The sequence below is a fragment of the Gymnoscopelus microlampas genome (genome assembly GCF_963454915.1).
Source record: "Gymnoscopelus microlampas genome assembly, chromosome: 10".
Taxonomy (NCBI): domain Eukaryota; kingdom Metazoa; phylum Chordata; class Actinopteri; order Myctophiformes; family Myctophidae; genus Gymnoscopelus; species Gymnoscopelus microlampas.
Window position 1 is genome coordinate 22,345,858 of NC_139947.1, and position 13,607 is coordinate 22,359,464.

The 13,607-nt window shown below is 39.8% G+C and overlaps 1 protein-coding gene across 1 annotated transcript; it reads right to left on the reverse strand.

Annotated features, from left to right (window-relative positions):
• Nucleotides 1–510: 510 nt before the first annotated feature.
• Nucleotides 511–10,641, reverse strand: LOC311054438 (tumor necrosis factor receptor superfamily member 14-like). Its single transcript, XM_084070409.1, has 9 exons — nt 10,366–10,641; nt 10,132–10,239; nt 5,746–5,871; nt 5,464–5,622; nt 5,223–5,307; nt 3,632–3,783; nt 3,460–3,497; nt 3,171–3,221; nt 511–3,087 (listed from the first exon to the last, which is right to left on the reverse strand). The coding sequence occupies exons 1-9, from the start codon at nt 10,394–10,396 to the stop codon at nt 3,076–3,078; spliced, it is 762 nt and encodes a 253-aa protein (XP_083926535.1). The 5' UTR covers nt 10,397–10,641; the 3' UTR covers nt 511–3,075.
• Nucleotides 10,642–13,607: the final 2,966 nt, after the last annotated feature.

Genomic DNA, 13,607 nt, shown 5'->3' on the forward strand with positions numbered 1-13,607 from the left:
TTTTATGCATATTTGATGTCTTTATTTTGTTCAAGAGACTGAGGAACAGTCTTTATTACACTTTATCTGATAGTTGTTTTGATATATTTTTTACAATTATTAAATTAAAAAGTAACTGGAAGTGGGAAGCTTTAGCTTGCACTAAATAATTTCACCCTGTCATTTATATCAGATGTAAACTTGCAATGTTGAAATGTTTAACTGGGAGTTTTCCCCCCCCCTATTACACTGAAAACAAAAATACATGTATTAGTGTCATGACAATGTGTTTTACAAGATATGAATTCAGCAGCAAGACAGGTGTATCATGGGAACTTTAAAAGGACACAAAGCAGCCCATATAGGAACATGTGGTGAACATAAAGTGTTAGTATTGTATCTTGCTTCAATGGAAAAGTAACCTTTTACTTTATTCTGATTAAATAAACCTGGCAAATTAATTGTGCTGATGGCAGTAGATATATCATGTGAATCCCATTCAACTTACACAAGAAATTAAAGTAACATCAATAAAGAACTAAAACTTTTTTTATTGGGCATAGAGATGGATGCACAGTAAGAAGCAGGGAACTATAGACCCCTTAACAGACGACGTCACACTGATAAGAACCAGTATGCGTGCAACCAGTATGCACGCAATGAAACCCATTCTATCAGGTCTCGCTAGGACGCGCCTCACTAGCCAACACACAAGAGGGGGTTGGGGTGTGCTGAAACAAGCTCACCCCGAAACAGGTTGGGAATTGATTGTGTGAAACAATCACCTGTGCGTCCAGTCTCAATGTTAGTAAACAAATAATTGGTCTATAAGTAGAGGTCTAGGTAGAATATCACTTCAAGGCACAAAGGCATTTTCCCCTTCTATTCACAACATTGTAATCTCTGGTACTCAATGGAATGATGTTTACTATCAGCCAGATATGAATACGCAGACATTCTGAAGGTTCCTGCTTAATGTCCACAGAATTATGAGGCGAATAAAGGAAAAGTGCAGTAATGAATTAGTGTCACTATAAAGAATAGAGGGATTTAGGTGCCATCTACTGGTAGAGGCTGAAAAAGTTGCAGAAGGCAAGTTTACAAAGTCCAAGGACTACACGCATTATGATAGTGTTAATAGTGTTGATAGTAAAATATTTTAGCTTACTTGAAGTAGGGGGAGGGGGCATTTCCATAGTAACGTGAACTCCACCAATCAGATAAGTCGACTTTACGCTTAAGTGTTGTGGGTAATGAAGTATTTCTCAGGTTAAACATGTTTTTCTTTAAACTACAGTAGTGGAGTTTGCATGTTCTCCCCGTGTCTCCTAGGGTAGTTAATACCCTCACAAAAACATGTAGTAATCCTGGTCGCTATACCACCTCCCCCATGACAGCCGGGGCGCCTGATGGAGGGGAAGGGAACTGGTTGGAATAACGTGTTCCTTCCACGCGCTACGTCCAACCAGGGAAACTCCCCCCTGTCAGGTGAGAAGAAGGTCAGTTGGCTCTCATGCACTGAAGGAAGCATGAGCTCGGCCCTGGCCTCCCTGGCTGTGGGGGACTGGTGTAGCGCTGGTGTAGGGCTGGTGTAGCGGCCAGGATCACTTAGGAAATTGGCACCGGGTGAAAAAAATGGGTTACAAAAATCGCGGGATAAAAATTATTTAAAAAAAAATAAACTACAGTAGTGATTTAATGCAGACGTGTGGCTTCTATAGGGACCATTTCTTGAAGAGAGATATCATATGAGCAGACAAGACTAGCTCAGCTGAATTTGCATTAATAAAAATAAGGAAATATTATGAAGCTGTGTTTGATATTTCTAAACGTGATACAGTGCAATTCATTATTATTGTTTAAACACATTTTTAAAGCTATTTCGCAACAGGAGGGCCAGAGCCAAAGTTTTGGGGTATCTGGGGGTTCTTGGCATGGAAAGGTTTGTGAACCCCTGAACTAGGAAAATAAATATTACAATCTACTATTGGCAGATTAGATTACTTGGTAGGAGAGCAAAGAAAACGTAATGACAACAGATTATTACTCACAAGACAGGCACAAGGCAGAAAGTTACTTAAACGTAAACTGCATTACTTACTTCTAATTATTTGGATCGGGTACACACACAAACAGACTTATTTAAGTGCAAAGCTCCTAACAACAAGGAACTTTTAGAATCACCACTAACAGACACCAATTCCGCACCTCTCCTTTCCGCCTGTGAGTTCTAGTGTCGGTCAGCTGTGAGTACTCCGATCGCTTCATCCCATAGCCATGAGGGTCAGTTGTAAGGCCAACTGAGGATAGACGTGTCATAGCCTGGAGGGACAACTGCTATGCGACTGGCTAGTCTGTTGCAAGTTGCAAGGTCAACTTGCTGACAAAGTTAGTGCTAGTCCACGGCATAGGCAAAAGCACGTATGTACTTATAAGCATTTACAGGAGCGGCAGTGGCTCAGGAGGTAAAGCGTCCGGTTGGGAATGAGAAAGTTCCCGGTTCGATCCTGGTGTTAAAAAGTGCTACATAAATGCACCATACTATTTAGAAAATTAATACTGCAAAACATAAACCTTATTCAAGGACAAATGGTCTGAGCTCCAGTGACTAGGAACTATGAGAGAAGATCAAGCTACCTAGGATTCAGCCTGCATTGAATCACAAATTCTCTGTTCACCACTCAATACAATTTAAAGCCTACTTTCATACACACTAACCAGCTGCTTTTTTTTTTGTCCTCGGATGAGCATCTTTCTTTAGTATGTCCATGTAGGTGCAGTAGGTGTGGGATATTCTCGTGATCGATGTGTGTTGGCTCCCACAGTACCAGTTTGCTGGTGGTGCAGTGTTGATGGCAGTGACCTGCCAGCCTCCTGGTCCTGGCTGCTATCTTCTCACTCACCCTTGGTATCCCAGATGCTTGTTGGTAACGTGCTCATTCTTCTTGATGTTTTGTACTGTATGTAACATTCTGGTGTGGCAACTATTCGGGGACGTCTGCAGGGCAGGCTTCAGCATTCACAATAGCAGAGCATAAGCGAAGCTTGCTGGGGAAGATGTTGGACCATTTCGTTCAGAGTTCTTTCTTGAACAAATTACGTCCCATTCTAAAAGACAAGAAAGTAGTCGATTTTTTATAAGAATTAGATGTAAAACCTACTGTAAGTGTAAGTAGTCAAAATCAACTTACATTGGAGTCTGGCCCTGCTGAACTGTAGATATCACTCACTTCCTGCACTGGCTGTGTTATGAAATATTTAACTTAAGTTAGTCACAAGGTGTGTTACTGTACTACTTCCTCTCACACAACATGATATTAAACTGCAGTTACAAGCAAGGTCAGTTTAGTGCCATCTGTTGTTAGCTTGAGGAAACAAAGATAGGACATGCATGTTTACTAAACATGCTTACATAGACCTACTGTAAATAAATCTGTGAGCACACAACCACAGTCAAAGACAAGCAAAAGGTAAACTTGCCTGGTCAGTGTAAGGGAATCTCGTCTTCTTTTGCTTGCCTGATATCAAGAATAACATTGAGCAAAATAAATCTAATATTAATTTGACAGAATCATGTTATGAATTAGACAGATATTAGAACAATTAGTATTTAATAAAAAGAATATGCAAGCAAAGGATAACAAGCACTAACCTTTTAAAAACCAAAACGTAAGTATTGAAAAAGAAGTAAGTATTGTCATTAATATTGGTGGTATTATAGCATAATGATTTCTAGATGCGTCACTGCAGACAACATCTTTGGTCGGGTTTCCTTCTTCCTGTTGTATTTGTCCTTCTGGACACCTGCGAGTTTGGAAAATACATCTTTAGAATGACACGTCAAAGTATTAAATCAATATTGAGCATTGATCTGACAATATACAATATGAGTTGTTATAATGACGCTTACTACAGTATAACATTCACCTACAAAACAGAGCCCCAAAGTGAACAATTATTGTTATTTTTTTACGTCACGGGAACGTCATATACTGTACTGTATGTTGTTGCTTGATGGTGTGTGCTCAAGATCCATATGTTGAGCTCAGGAGTTAATAACTTTTATTATTTTGGATATATTTTAACATGACATTTGTGATGTAGCAAATGTATGCCCATTTGAATATTGTTAGTTAAATTTAACAGATCTGAAAATAGTTGGGCTGTAGATACATTAAGTTTTGTTGGTTGAACTTTGACAAAATAATTCAGAAAGGTTGAAAGATGTACAGTAGTCATTGAATGCATTTTGTGTCAAAGCAATGAAAAATATAATTCAAAGTTTTATCCAGACTACTGTTAACCCTTGACCCATTTAACTGTGTTAAATGGGTCAAGTTTAGCAAAATATCTTGATAGCTTGTAATATCTTATGTTGTGGAGTTAAGAAACAGCGAGACAGTCGGGGTAGTTTACTTAACTTTTTACATAACTTAAGTTTCACATAAAGCATATACATTCACTGTGGTCAGCAACAATATCACAACAACCTTAACCCGGAACCGGAAGTCACTATTCACATTAACCCCCGCTATTAAAGGCACAAGCCCTCTTTGGTGAATGTCTCTCACAGTCTCTCGATGTGGGTCACCACAATGTCAAAATAAATATAATAAGCACTGGGGTAAATAAACATCTTATAACAGCCTTATGACTTTTAACAATGCGAATGTGAAACTTTTGATGTACTTACGATGTGCTTATAGTACAATCGTGATGCCTTATTCCTCATTCACTATTCAATTGAAGTGTTACGTATTAGCGTACTGACACTGATGAGATGGGAGTTCCCATCAGACAAAGATGAATAGTGTTTCAGTCAGGACAGACAGTGTTATTTTAAGACCTGGAGTCACCACTACTGCCAGTATGAGACACAATGCCTATCAAAATGTGCTATTGTGACGTGTTTATTTATAATGTCAACCTGACTGTGTAATTTGTCAATATTGTTTTTGTAGTTTCTTTTTGCTGTGTTCGTTTGTGATATAATCTTGATTCTCATTTGTAACTAATCAAATACAAAAACCAAAAAGGATGCAAAAAAATTTAATACATGTAAAATTTGTCATTTTTACCCATACAACACAAGTGCATGATACATTTATTTGTCTCAAAAAGTTTATGTTAAGCTGTGGGGACATTGTAGAGAGACATTCTACAAAATTATATTCATGTACAGTATGTCAGCTAAAAAAAGAAAGAAAGTAAACAAAGCTCTAAGAAAGATTATGATCACTTACGTAGTATGAGTAGTGCACGTTAGCCCATTCAGTGAATAAGAGCCTTGCTGGCAGTCTTCACACACTGTATCTGTATCGTGGGTGCCTAAACAAAACAAAACATGAAATAATCCAAGAATCCAAGTACTTCAGACCAATTTCTAAATAGGAATTTCATTTTTTGAAATACAGTCAATGCTAAACGATTAAGTAAGTATTGTAACTAGCAAATCAAAATGGTCAAACATATGATTTGTCTTACCAGCTACTTTAGTTCTCTGGCCAGGTGCACATTTGGTGCGTTTCTCTGCAAGATTACACATTGAATCGACGTCGTAGCTTTTGCAGTAGTATCCATCCATAACACCACACGCTGCATTGCTTGTTGAAGTGCATTCCTGCTTGGTGAATAGCCCTGGTTCTAAAAATTAAGACACAAATAAAACATACATTGTATCTGAGTGCAGGCCATCTATTCTCTTGAAATGTGCGTTAACTGGCAGTATCCTTCAATCAATATTATAACCATGTCTATTTAAATTACCTGCACTGCAAGAACTGCAGAGGAAACACTTGGTCAGGCCATTTGGTGCGTTCATGTAGGTATCACTCCCACAAGGTATACATGACGTACTGGACTCCAATGTACAGTCTCTTCTCACAACTGAGCCTATATGGGACAACAATGTATTCTTAAAACCACATGCAGGTCACACATAGTACCTTTTTTTAAAAGTCACCCTTATTCGTGTATGTAAATGTATGTATTATGTTTGTTAACTTGACCGAACTGAATGTACATCTGAGCGGCAACAAGCCACCAAGCACCTTTTTGGTGTTTTAACAAACTAGAAAAGTGTGCTCCTCGGAGCAGAGGTCTCTGCCCGGCCAGGTTGCCTACCCCAGGGCCCGCAAACTTTGGAAGGCAGTCATAGCCACTTGGAATGGGATCTGAAAAATCTAACTCATAAACCTTTATAACATGACCCCAGAGATAATGTGTACCGGTTTGTGAGAGTTTTGGACAAAATCTGTCGGAATAGTAGAAAAAAGTGTGTTTTGAAGAAAACGCAAAATGGCGGAAAATATAATCTCACACAAGTGGCCGGGGCCACTTGTGTGAGATTCCAAGGAATCCAAGGGAAAAAAATTGTTATCGTAAGACGACCTACCGTTGAAGAGTTATTAGCCAAAACGTTAAGTGGGCTGTTGTAAGAGTGCATGCAAAGTTTCACAGCAATTGGGAGCTGCGCTCATGATGTGTGGCATTTTGTGCAAAATAAGGCACTCCTTTAATGTTTGGAAGGAAATCCTAGCCAATTGGAATGGTATAATGAGAAATTTGACAGATACACCTTGATCGCTTGACTACAGAAGGTGTACTGAATTGCATGAGGTTTGGACAAAATCTGTAGGAATAGTAGCAGAAAAACAAAGGCCTCCTGGTGGTGCTATAACAAGACGATTTGAAAAAGAGTTTTTTCACTGATCGGTGCTTGTGTCATTCGTGCAAAATGGGCCCCTCCCACAAACTTTGAAAGCCAATCGTAGTCAATCGGAATGGAATGTGTAACAAGACTGCGAAACACTTCCAGGCTTTCCGGAGTAGTAACATTCCCCAAAACACTGTGCCTAGACTTGGGAGGAAGATGCCATGAGGCCATCTGGGGACAGCTGCCTGGAGTGGTTGGCTCTAGACCTGTCACAATTATTACATAATCGCCTAATCGCAATTATTTGAGATGGTCACAATTATTTTGCATATTCGTCATAAAGCGTTCCTGTTTTTTTTTAAATAACGGAAATAGCAGCTCTGCAAGCTCACAATGCGTCGCGATGTGAGTCATGCGACACATTCCAATTATTTGTGTGACAATTAATCGTCAAGTAAAATTTCATGATCGTGACAGCCCTAACTGGGATGCTTAGAAAAAACTTGTTGACAGCCTCACTCCCAGGAGGGTAATGGGCATAAGTAAGTAATATTCCCCAGAGCATCCCGGCCTAGGGCTCTGCAGGCCAATGACAACGATGCCTTTGACCTGAGAAAGGGACATGGCCATCTCAGTGCAACACCATGAACTGTTTTGAATAATGCACACAAATATAAGAAATATCTATAATCTATTGATTAGCATTATATCTTAGTTATTTCTATTTCGTATTATTGCTACCAAACTGAAACCTAAGAATGTTTCTTGAAATTCTTGTTTATACTTGTATAGATTGTATGAAATAAAATCTTGAATCCAAGTTGAGTGTAGAGTTAACTGACTCCAACCTCTGCTGTTACATTCTTTTTAGATGCCTCTTTGCTTAGACTTGACAAATCCCTACTGAAGGGGCATATATAGCATTTTGTTACTGATTTCTAAAGCCAGACAACTATTCAACAGTCTTCGGATGGTTAGGCCGGATGGAAGCATTTTGAAAAATTTGTGAGCCTACAAAAATGGTCTTGAGACTATGCCAGTGCCAAACCCTAAAATGCTCCTTCCTTGAGAAAAACAAAACAAAAAACTACGGATAGTACAGTAACTTCCCTCTGCTGTAAAGGGCAGAACAACTGGATTTGATGACTAAAAAGCGAATCTTTTGGATGGTCAAACCACAACTAAACATACCATTATTAAACATATGCTTGGATTGAACCAGATATAACTTTGTTACGATGGGACAGAAGTAGCCTTAGATCAAGAAGACTATTGTAGATGTATCTTATCGAGTCTTTACTTTCATATCTATGATTCTTAGCGACCCCCCCCCCCCCCCGCCCATTTCACCAGTAAAGCCTGCATGTCTCCAAACATGTACATATGAAAAATATAAGGTGCTTTAACCCGCTTGCCCCAAATTTTAACTAGCGGTACGGCGTGTTTGTGAAATGTATTAGTCCATATCTTTCAATAAAGAAGTGATCCCGTCCCGTCTGTGGCCGAATGCCCCCCCCCCCCCTCATTTACTTCCTGTTTACATTGAGTGTAATTCTGGTTTTCACCGGATGCGCCCCGTCACTACCGCCCATTGGGAACTTCCGTAAACGAAGCCGATTGTTCAGCAATTTCAAATCCACCATCTTTAATATATGCCAAACAACGAGCCGGGAACAGGAACCGGAAAACAATCCCCAAAGAATGCTATTGGTTGGGTAGCTTGTCAATCGAGAGCGGGGGCGGGGAATGAATGCTATTGGTTGTGTAGCTTGTCAATCAAATCATCCCCCCCCTCCTAGAGCATAGCCTACTTTATCGTCAATATTAAAATAAATGGGACCATAATTTAGCAAAACGCATATCATGATGATTGAAAGGAGACTTTAAACTAGCGACTGGAAGCATATAGTATTTATGACAATTTTTATTAAGGTAAGAAAATCTAGTCTAAAGTTTGTCAAAACCCATTCGCTTGCGTTAAGATAAATTCTTTCTGACACCAGCAGGGGTAAAACAGCGAAACCACAGGCCATTCATATGAACTGTCTCTTCCGCGAAGTGTAGTTGAAGCGCGGGGGGGGCGAGGGGGCGAGACTCAGTGCACTGAAGTCAAGGCACAGACAACTGTGTTGTTGATGGATAACGGATGCACTCTTATGAGAAACAACAAAAATAAAACCTGGCAAAACAGTTGCGTGCATTAGCGCAAGATGAGGATAAAGGAAACATTCAGTCTTAATGTCCAGTTTGCTAATTCACAACTACTGTGCCAGATAATCACCAAGAGAGTAAAAAAAGAAAAAACGTTTCAGTCATTCAGTCCGACTTCACTGTAGCCTATTAGCCTTTTCATGAATTATATTTGTATTATGCTGTCCTGAAAGTTTATAATATTTAGAGAAATTTAAAGTTTCAAATACAAAAGTAGTGGTGGTAGTAGTTGAGAATTACTGGACATTTAGACTGAATGTTTCCTTTATCCTCATCTTGCGCTAATGCACGCAACTGTTTTGCCAGGTTTTATTTTTGTTGTTGTTTCTCATGTTTCTCAAGCGTGCATCCGTTGTCTGTCAACAACACAGTAGTCTGTGCCTTGACTTGAGTGCGCTGACTCTCTCCCCACCCGCCCCTCCGCGCTTCAACTATACGCCAAAAGGCTGTTCGCGTCTGAACTCGTTCTAGGGAATGAACTTGTTCTCATGCTATTCATCAAAAATGTGGAATGCCCTACCAAAAGGAGTAAAGGAGTGTAAAACCCTACTCACTTTCAAAACTGCCCTAAAGATACACCTTCAGGAGGCTGCAATTCGAAAATGGCCCCTGTCTAAGTCTTAACCTACGCCCCCCCCCCTTTTTTTCTTCTTCTCTTGTACATTTTTTTTTTCACTCTTCATACCAGTAACCTGTAAGCTGATTGTATGACATTATGTATAGTAGTGTATATATCTGTCTGTCTCTTATATGTCATCATGATTTGTGTGCATGGGATCTCATCTGAAACAAGCTTAGTGCTTAATGAGTCTTCCAGTTTAGTAGACCTTGTATTGAGGATATGCGTGTGACATCATCATCAAACCCGGAAGTTATGCAGGAATGCCTACTGAGTGTCAAAAAAATACTTTCTGGCCTTGACAGCCCATGCATCCAAACAGAAAAGTCATATCTGATTGCATTAAACAACATTAAACAATGTTAAACTCATTTTTCATGTTGCTTTGCCACGCGATTTGCCACTCGATGTGCCATTCACTTTAAGCATGCGCATATCCTCTATTGTGAATTTGTACTTCCATGTACTGTTGTTCTCATGTCTTACTAAATAAAGTACATCAATCAATCTCTTCCGTATTGGAGTCAATGTAAAAAGCTCAAGCTGGCCCCTTGGGCTTTAAACTCAGGGTGTGTCTCGATCGGCGTACAATGGCTCAATGCCTACCATAGAGTGTCAAAACAAAACAGCTGCAGTGACAAATGTGACCGTGTGAGGAGATCAATACCTTTATTACACATTGGACAGCATTGTGACATCTGTCCATCGTTTGTCTTATATTCTTCTGGTCGACATTCTGCTGCTTTCAGGGGCGCAGAGAAGCTGATTAATAGAACTGAAAAAGAAAGTTATGGGTCTAAAGTCAGTTTACAGTCGGAGTCCAACAGTTTAAGCTACACCAGCAGCTATACGACACATTTCAGACTACTGGACAGTAACTATATATGGTCGGAATACTTACCGAGTAAAATATGTATCACTACATAATACATCACTCGATCACTTATAGAAGTGGTGGACGACGTAAAGATGCCACACGGGTTAACATATTTTTTTGTGATAAGAGAGCCCGTGGGGGCACTGAATTATTGTACTTACACCAAGCCATGCATTCAACTATAATAATGTTACATCATAAATGTCATATGACAAAAGAATACTGCAATATCTGCAAATTCGTGGACAAGCTAACCGCAGCTATGCTAAAAACAACATTTATTCTTTCCCTTTCTTCTTCTTCTTCCCTTAGCTTATTGGCGGTTCGCAACCAACTTAAAGGTGCATATCGCCACCTACTGTACAAGAGTGTGTAACATGATGTCATATATCCCAGTAATGAGCTATTATTTATAGACCCCTTAACAGACGACGTCACACTGGCTGCACGCAGCCAGTATGCGCGCAACGAAACCCATTATATCAGGTCTCGTTAGGACGCGTCTCACTAGCCAACACACACAAGAGGGGGTTGGGGTGTGCTGAAACCAGTGCACCCCGAAACAGGTTGGGAATTGATTGCGTGAAACAATCACCTGTGCGTCCAGGCTCAATGTTAGTAAACAAATAATTGGTCTATATTCTGCTAATCAACCTTGTGTCATGTAAAAAAGTAAACAGTGCCTTTCTAACCATAACTACTCCCTTTCCCTCTGCTCCAAGAATCCCCATAATATCCACACCTGTTGCTCTCTGCCTTACCCATTACATACAGAGTACTATTTAATCCTGTATGACCCACAGTCTTGTGATGATGATTTCGTCCCTTCTGCCCCTTTCATTATAACTCTCTTTATATTAATTTTATTGGTGTGATGTTTCTGTTTTTATGCAATTGCCTTCTGTAAGCACTTTGAGATTTCTTGTAAATGTAAAGTGTGTTAAATAAATAAATAAATTAAATCCATTATTAACAGTTTTTTGTATTTTATAGTACCTTCTTCCTTTCCGATCTTCGTCCCACCTTCTCTGCCAAATTTCCATTCCTTTCTTCTTAACTATTGCTTTCCCTTCGCCCTTTCCTAATAATATTTGTAACTCTATTTCCTGTTGTAGTGCCCTTTGAGCAAGCTTATCCGCACCCTCGTTCCCTGCCAACCCCCTATGAGCTGGCACCCAGCAAAACTGAACATCTATACCACCTCTGTGTAACCCTATTAAATACTGTTTCATTTCAATGACTAAATCCTCCCTCACTGACTTTTCTGACTGCACACTTTTCAATACAGCTAATGAATCAGTGCACACCACCACCCGCTCTGGTCTAATCTCTTCAACCCATTGTAACCCATTGATGATAGCCACACTCTCTGCTGTATACGCTGATAAATAATCTGGTACTCTTTTTGCGATGGAAATGTCAAATTCTGGGACATACACACCAATTCCCACCCTGTGCTGCTTGTCTTTAGACCTGTAAATATTTGAATATAGTTATAATAATTCTGCCTGAGATAAGCACTTGTTTGAGCTCCTATATCCTCTTCTTGCCATTCTCTTTTCTTTTCCACAATGTTCAAATACTGGGAACAACAGGTGAAGGGGAGAGGAGTCAGGACACACAGTAAGCAGTAGTTGAATATTTGAAGGAGACGTGTTTGTTCAGTAAAAGGAGTGTCCACGTCTCTCCAGTTCTTTATTAAACAGAAAAAGTATTTTCAGGTCGGGATAAAAATGGTATCCAATCAGGAGAGAGAACTCAAACAATATCACTTACCCTATGAGGGTCCGTGGTGAGGGAACCAGGGCAGGCCACTGGGCAGGGGAAGGAGCAGAGGGGGGTAGGAGGCCTCTTTAGAACTGGGTCGAGAAATTAGTCCTTAATGTTCATATAGTCTCTCAGGACAGAAATGTTGGCTCCCACAATTTTCAAATGCTTCCGCTTAACAGTCTGTACTTCGGAAGCTTTGAAAATCAGTAGAAAATAAAGCAGATACCATGTCACGTTTTTCACGTGAAAAAAAGACTTGTGCAGTCACGTAAACAGTGGTGGACAGTAACAGAGTAAATTTACCTGAGTAGGCTACTGTACTTAAGTACAGATTTTGAGTATTTGTACTTCACTTGAGTATTAGATTTATTTGATATTTTTTACTTTCACTCAAGTTACTTTTAGGTGGCCTTTGTTTTGTTTTCTTGTTTTCCTTCTTCCCTAAGATGCAATTGGTCACAGGCTGTGTTCTTAAAAGGAAACCTATCACAGTACACACTCTCCACTGGGATCTACATCATGGGTATTCAACAGGGGGTCCGTGACCCCTAGGCGGTTCTCGTAGCCTCCCATTTTTTTCCCTCTGATACTTTTTTGTTTTGTTTCAAATGTCTGAAAATATGCATGAATCCAACATACTATTAGCAAGTATACATTGTAAGAAAGACTACCCAACTATACCCCGAACCTCCACTGTGTGGAGGACAGTAGAAATTTAGGCAACAGATAAGTTCAACAATATAGACCCAGTCTAGTAAAAGTGTACACAGTACTTCATATAATTACAAATATGAATGATAATGATTCATATATAAGCCCTTATAAAAAGCCTGTCAACAGAACCTGTAGCAAATTCACACTTTTGAGTGTTACTTGCACTTCACACCCACATATGTCTGAGAAATGTTTACATTTCCTTCTTCTGCTGCATGCTTTTTAAAAGTGTTGCATAGCTAGAGCTGACAACTTCATTTGCTGTTTTTGTGCCTTTTAACAAGAAACATGGAGACTGCCATGCTCAACTAAAACGTTTTCAGACATATCAGGATGAGAAAACAAAGCATGAATGAGAGCAGGGTGGAGAGCAACTGTGGTTCAGCAAGACCAATATTTAATTAAGAGAAGGGCAATTTGTCCTATGAAAGCAAACAGTCATGCTCGAGCACTGGTTGGCTCCTATGTGTGCACCTGATGGAGGCACTGCATGCTGCACAGGTCACAGGTTAAACTGCATGCTTCACAGTATCACTCGTAACGTTGCCAAAGAAATTAGTGCGGAATTGTCAGATGTCATGAAAGCTGTGAAGAACACACTGCTCTACTTCACCATTCTGAGGTTCGATGGATTTCACACGTAACAGTGTTCTCACGCATGCTGAAGTTGTGTGTCTAGTCGGGAGTTTTCCAAAACTGCACAGAGATGGCTGACAATTTCAATGACGATGTCTGGGTTGTGAGCTGAACAGAATTTTAAAGTTCTATAGAGACAGACTAGA

What these genes read in the sequence shown, in the direction of transcription:
- LOC311054438 (XM_084070409.1), bottom strand. Translation starts at nt 10,396, where the DNA reads ATGTATTATGTAGTGATACATATTTTACTCG. An exon ending in CTGTCCAATGTGTAATAAAG is followed by an intron (nt 5,872 to 10,131) that starts GTATTGATCTCC and finishes TGTCCCATATAG; the next exon opens with GCTCAGTTGTGAGAAGAGAC. An exon ending in CCAGAGAACTAAAGTAGCTG is followed by an intron (nt 5,308 to 5,463) that starts GTAAGACAAATC and finishes TGTTTTGTTTAG; the next exon opens with GCACCCACGATACAGATACA.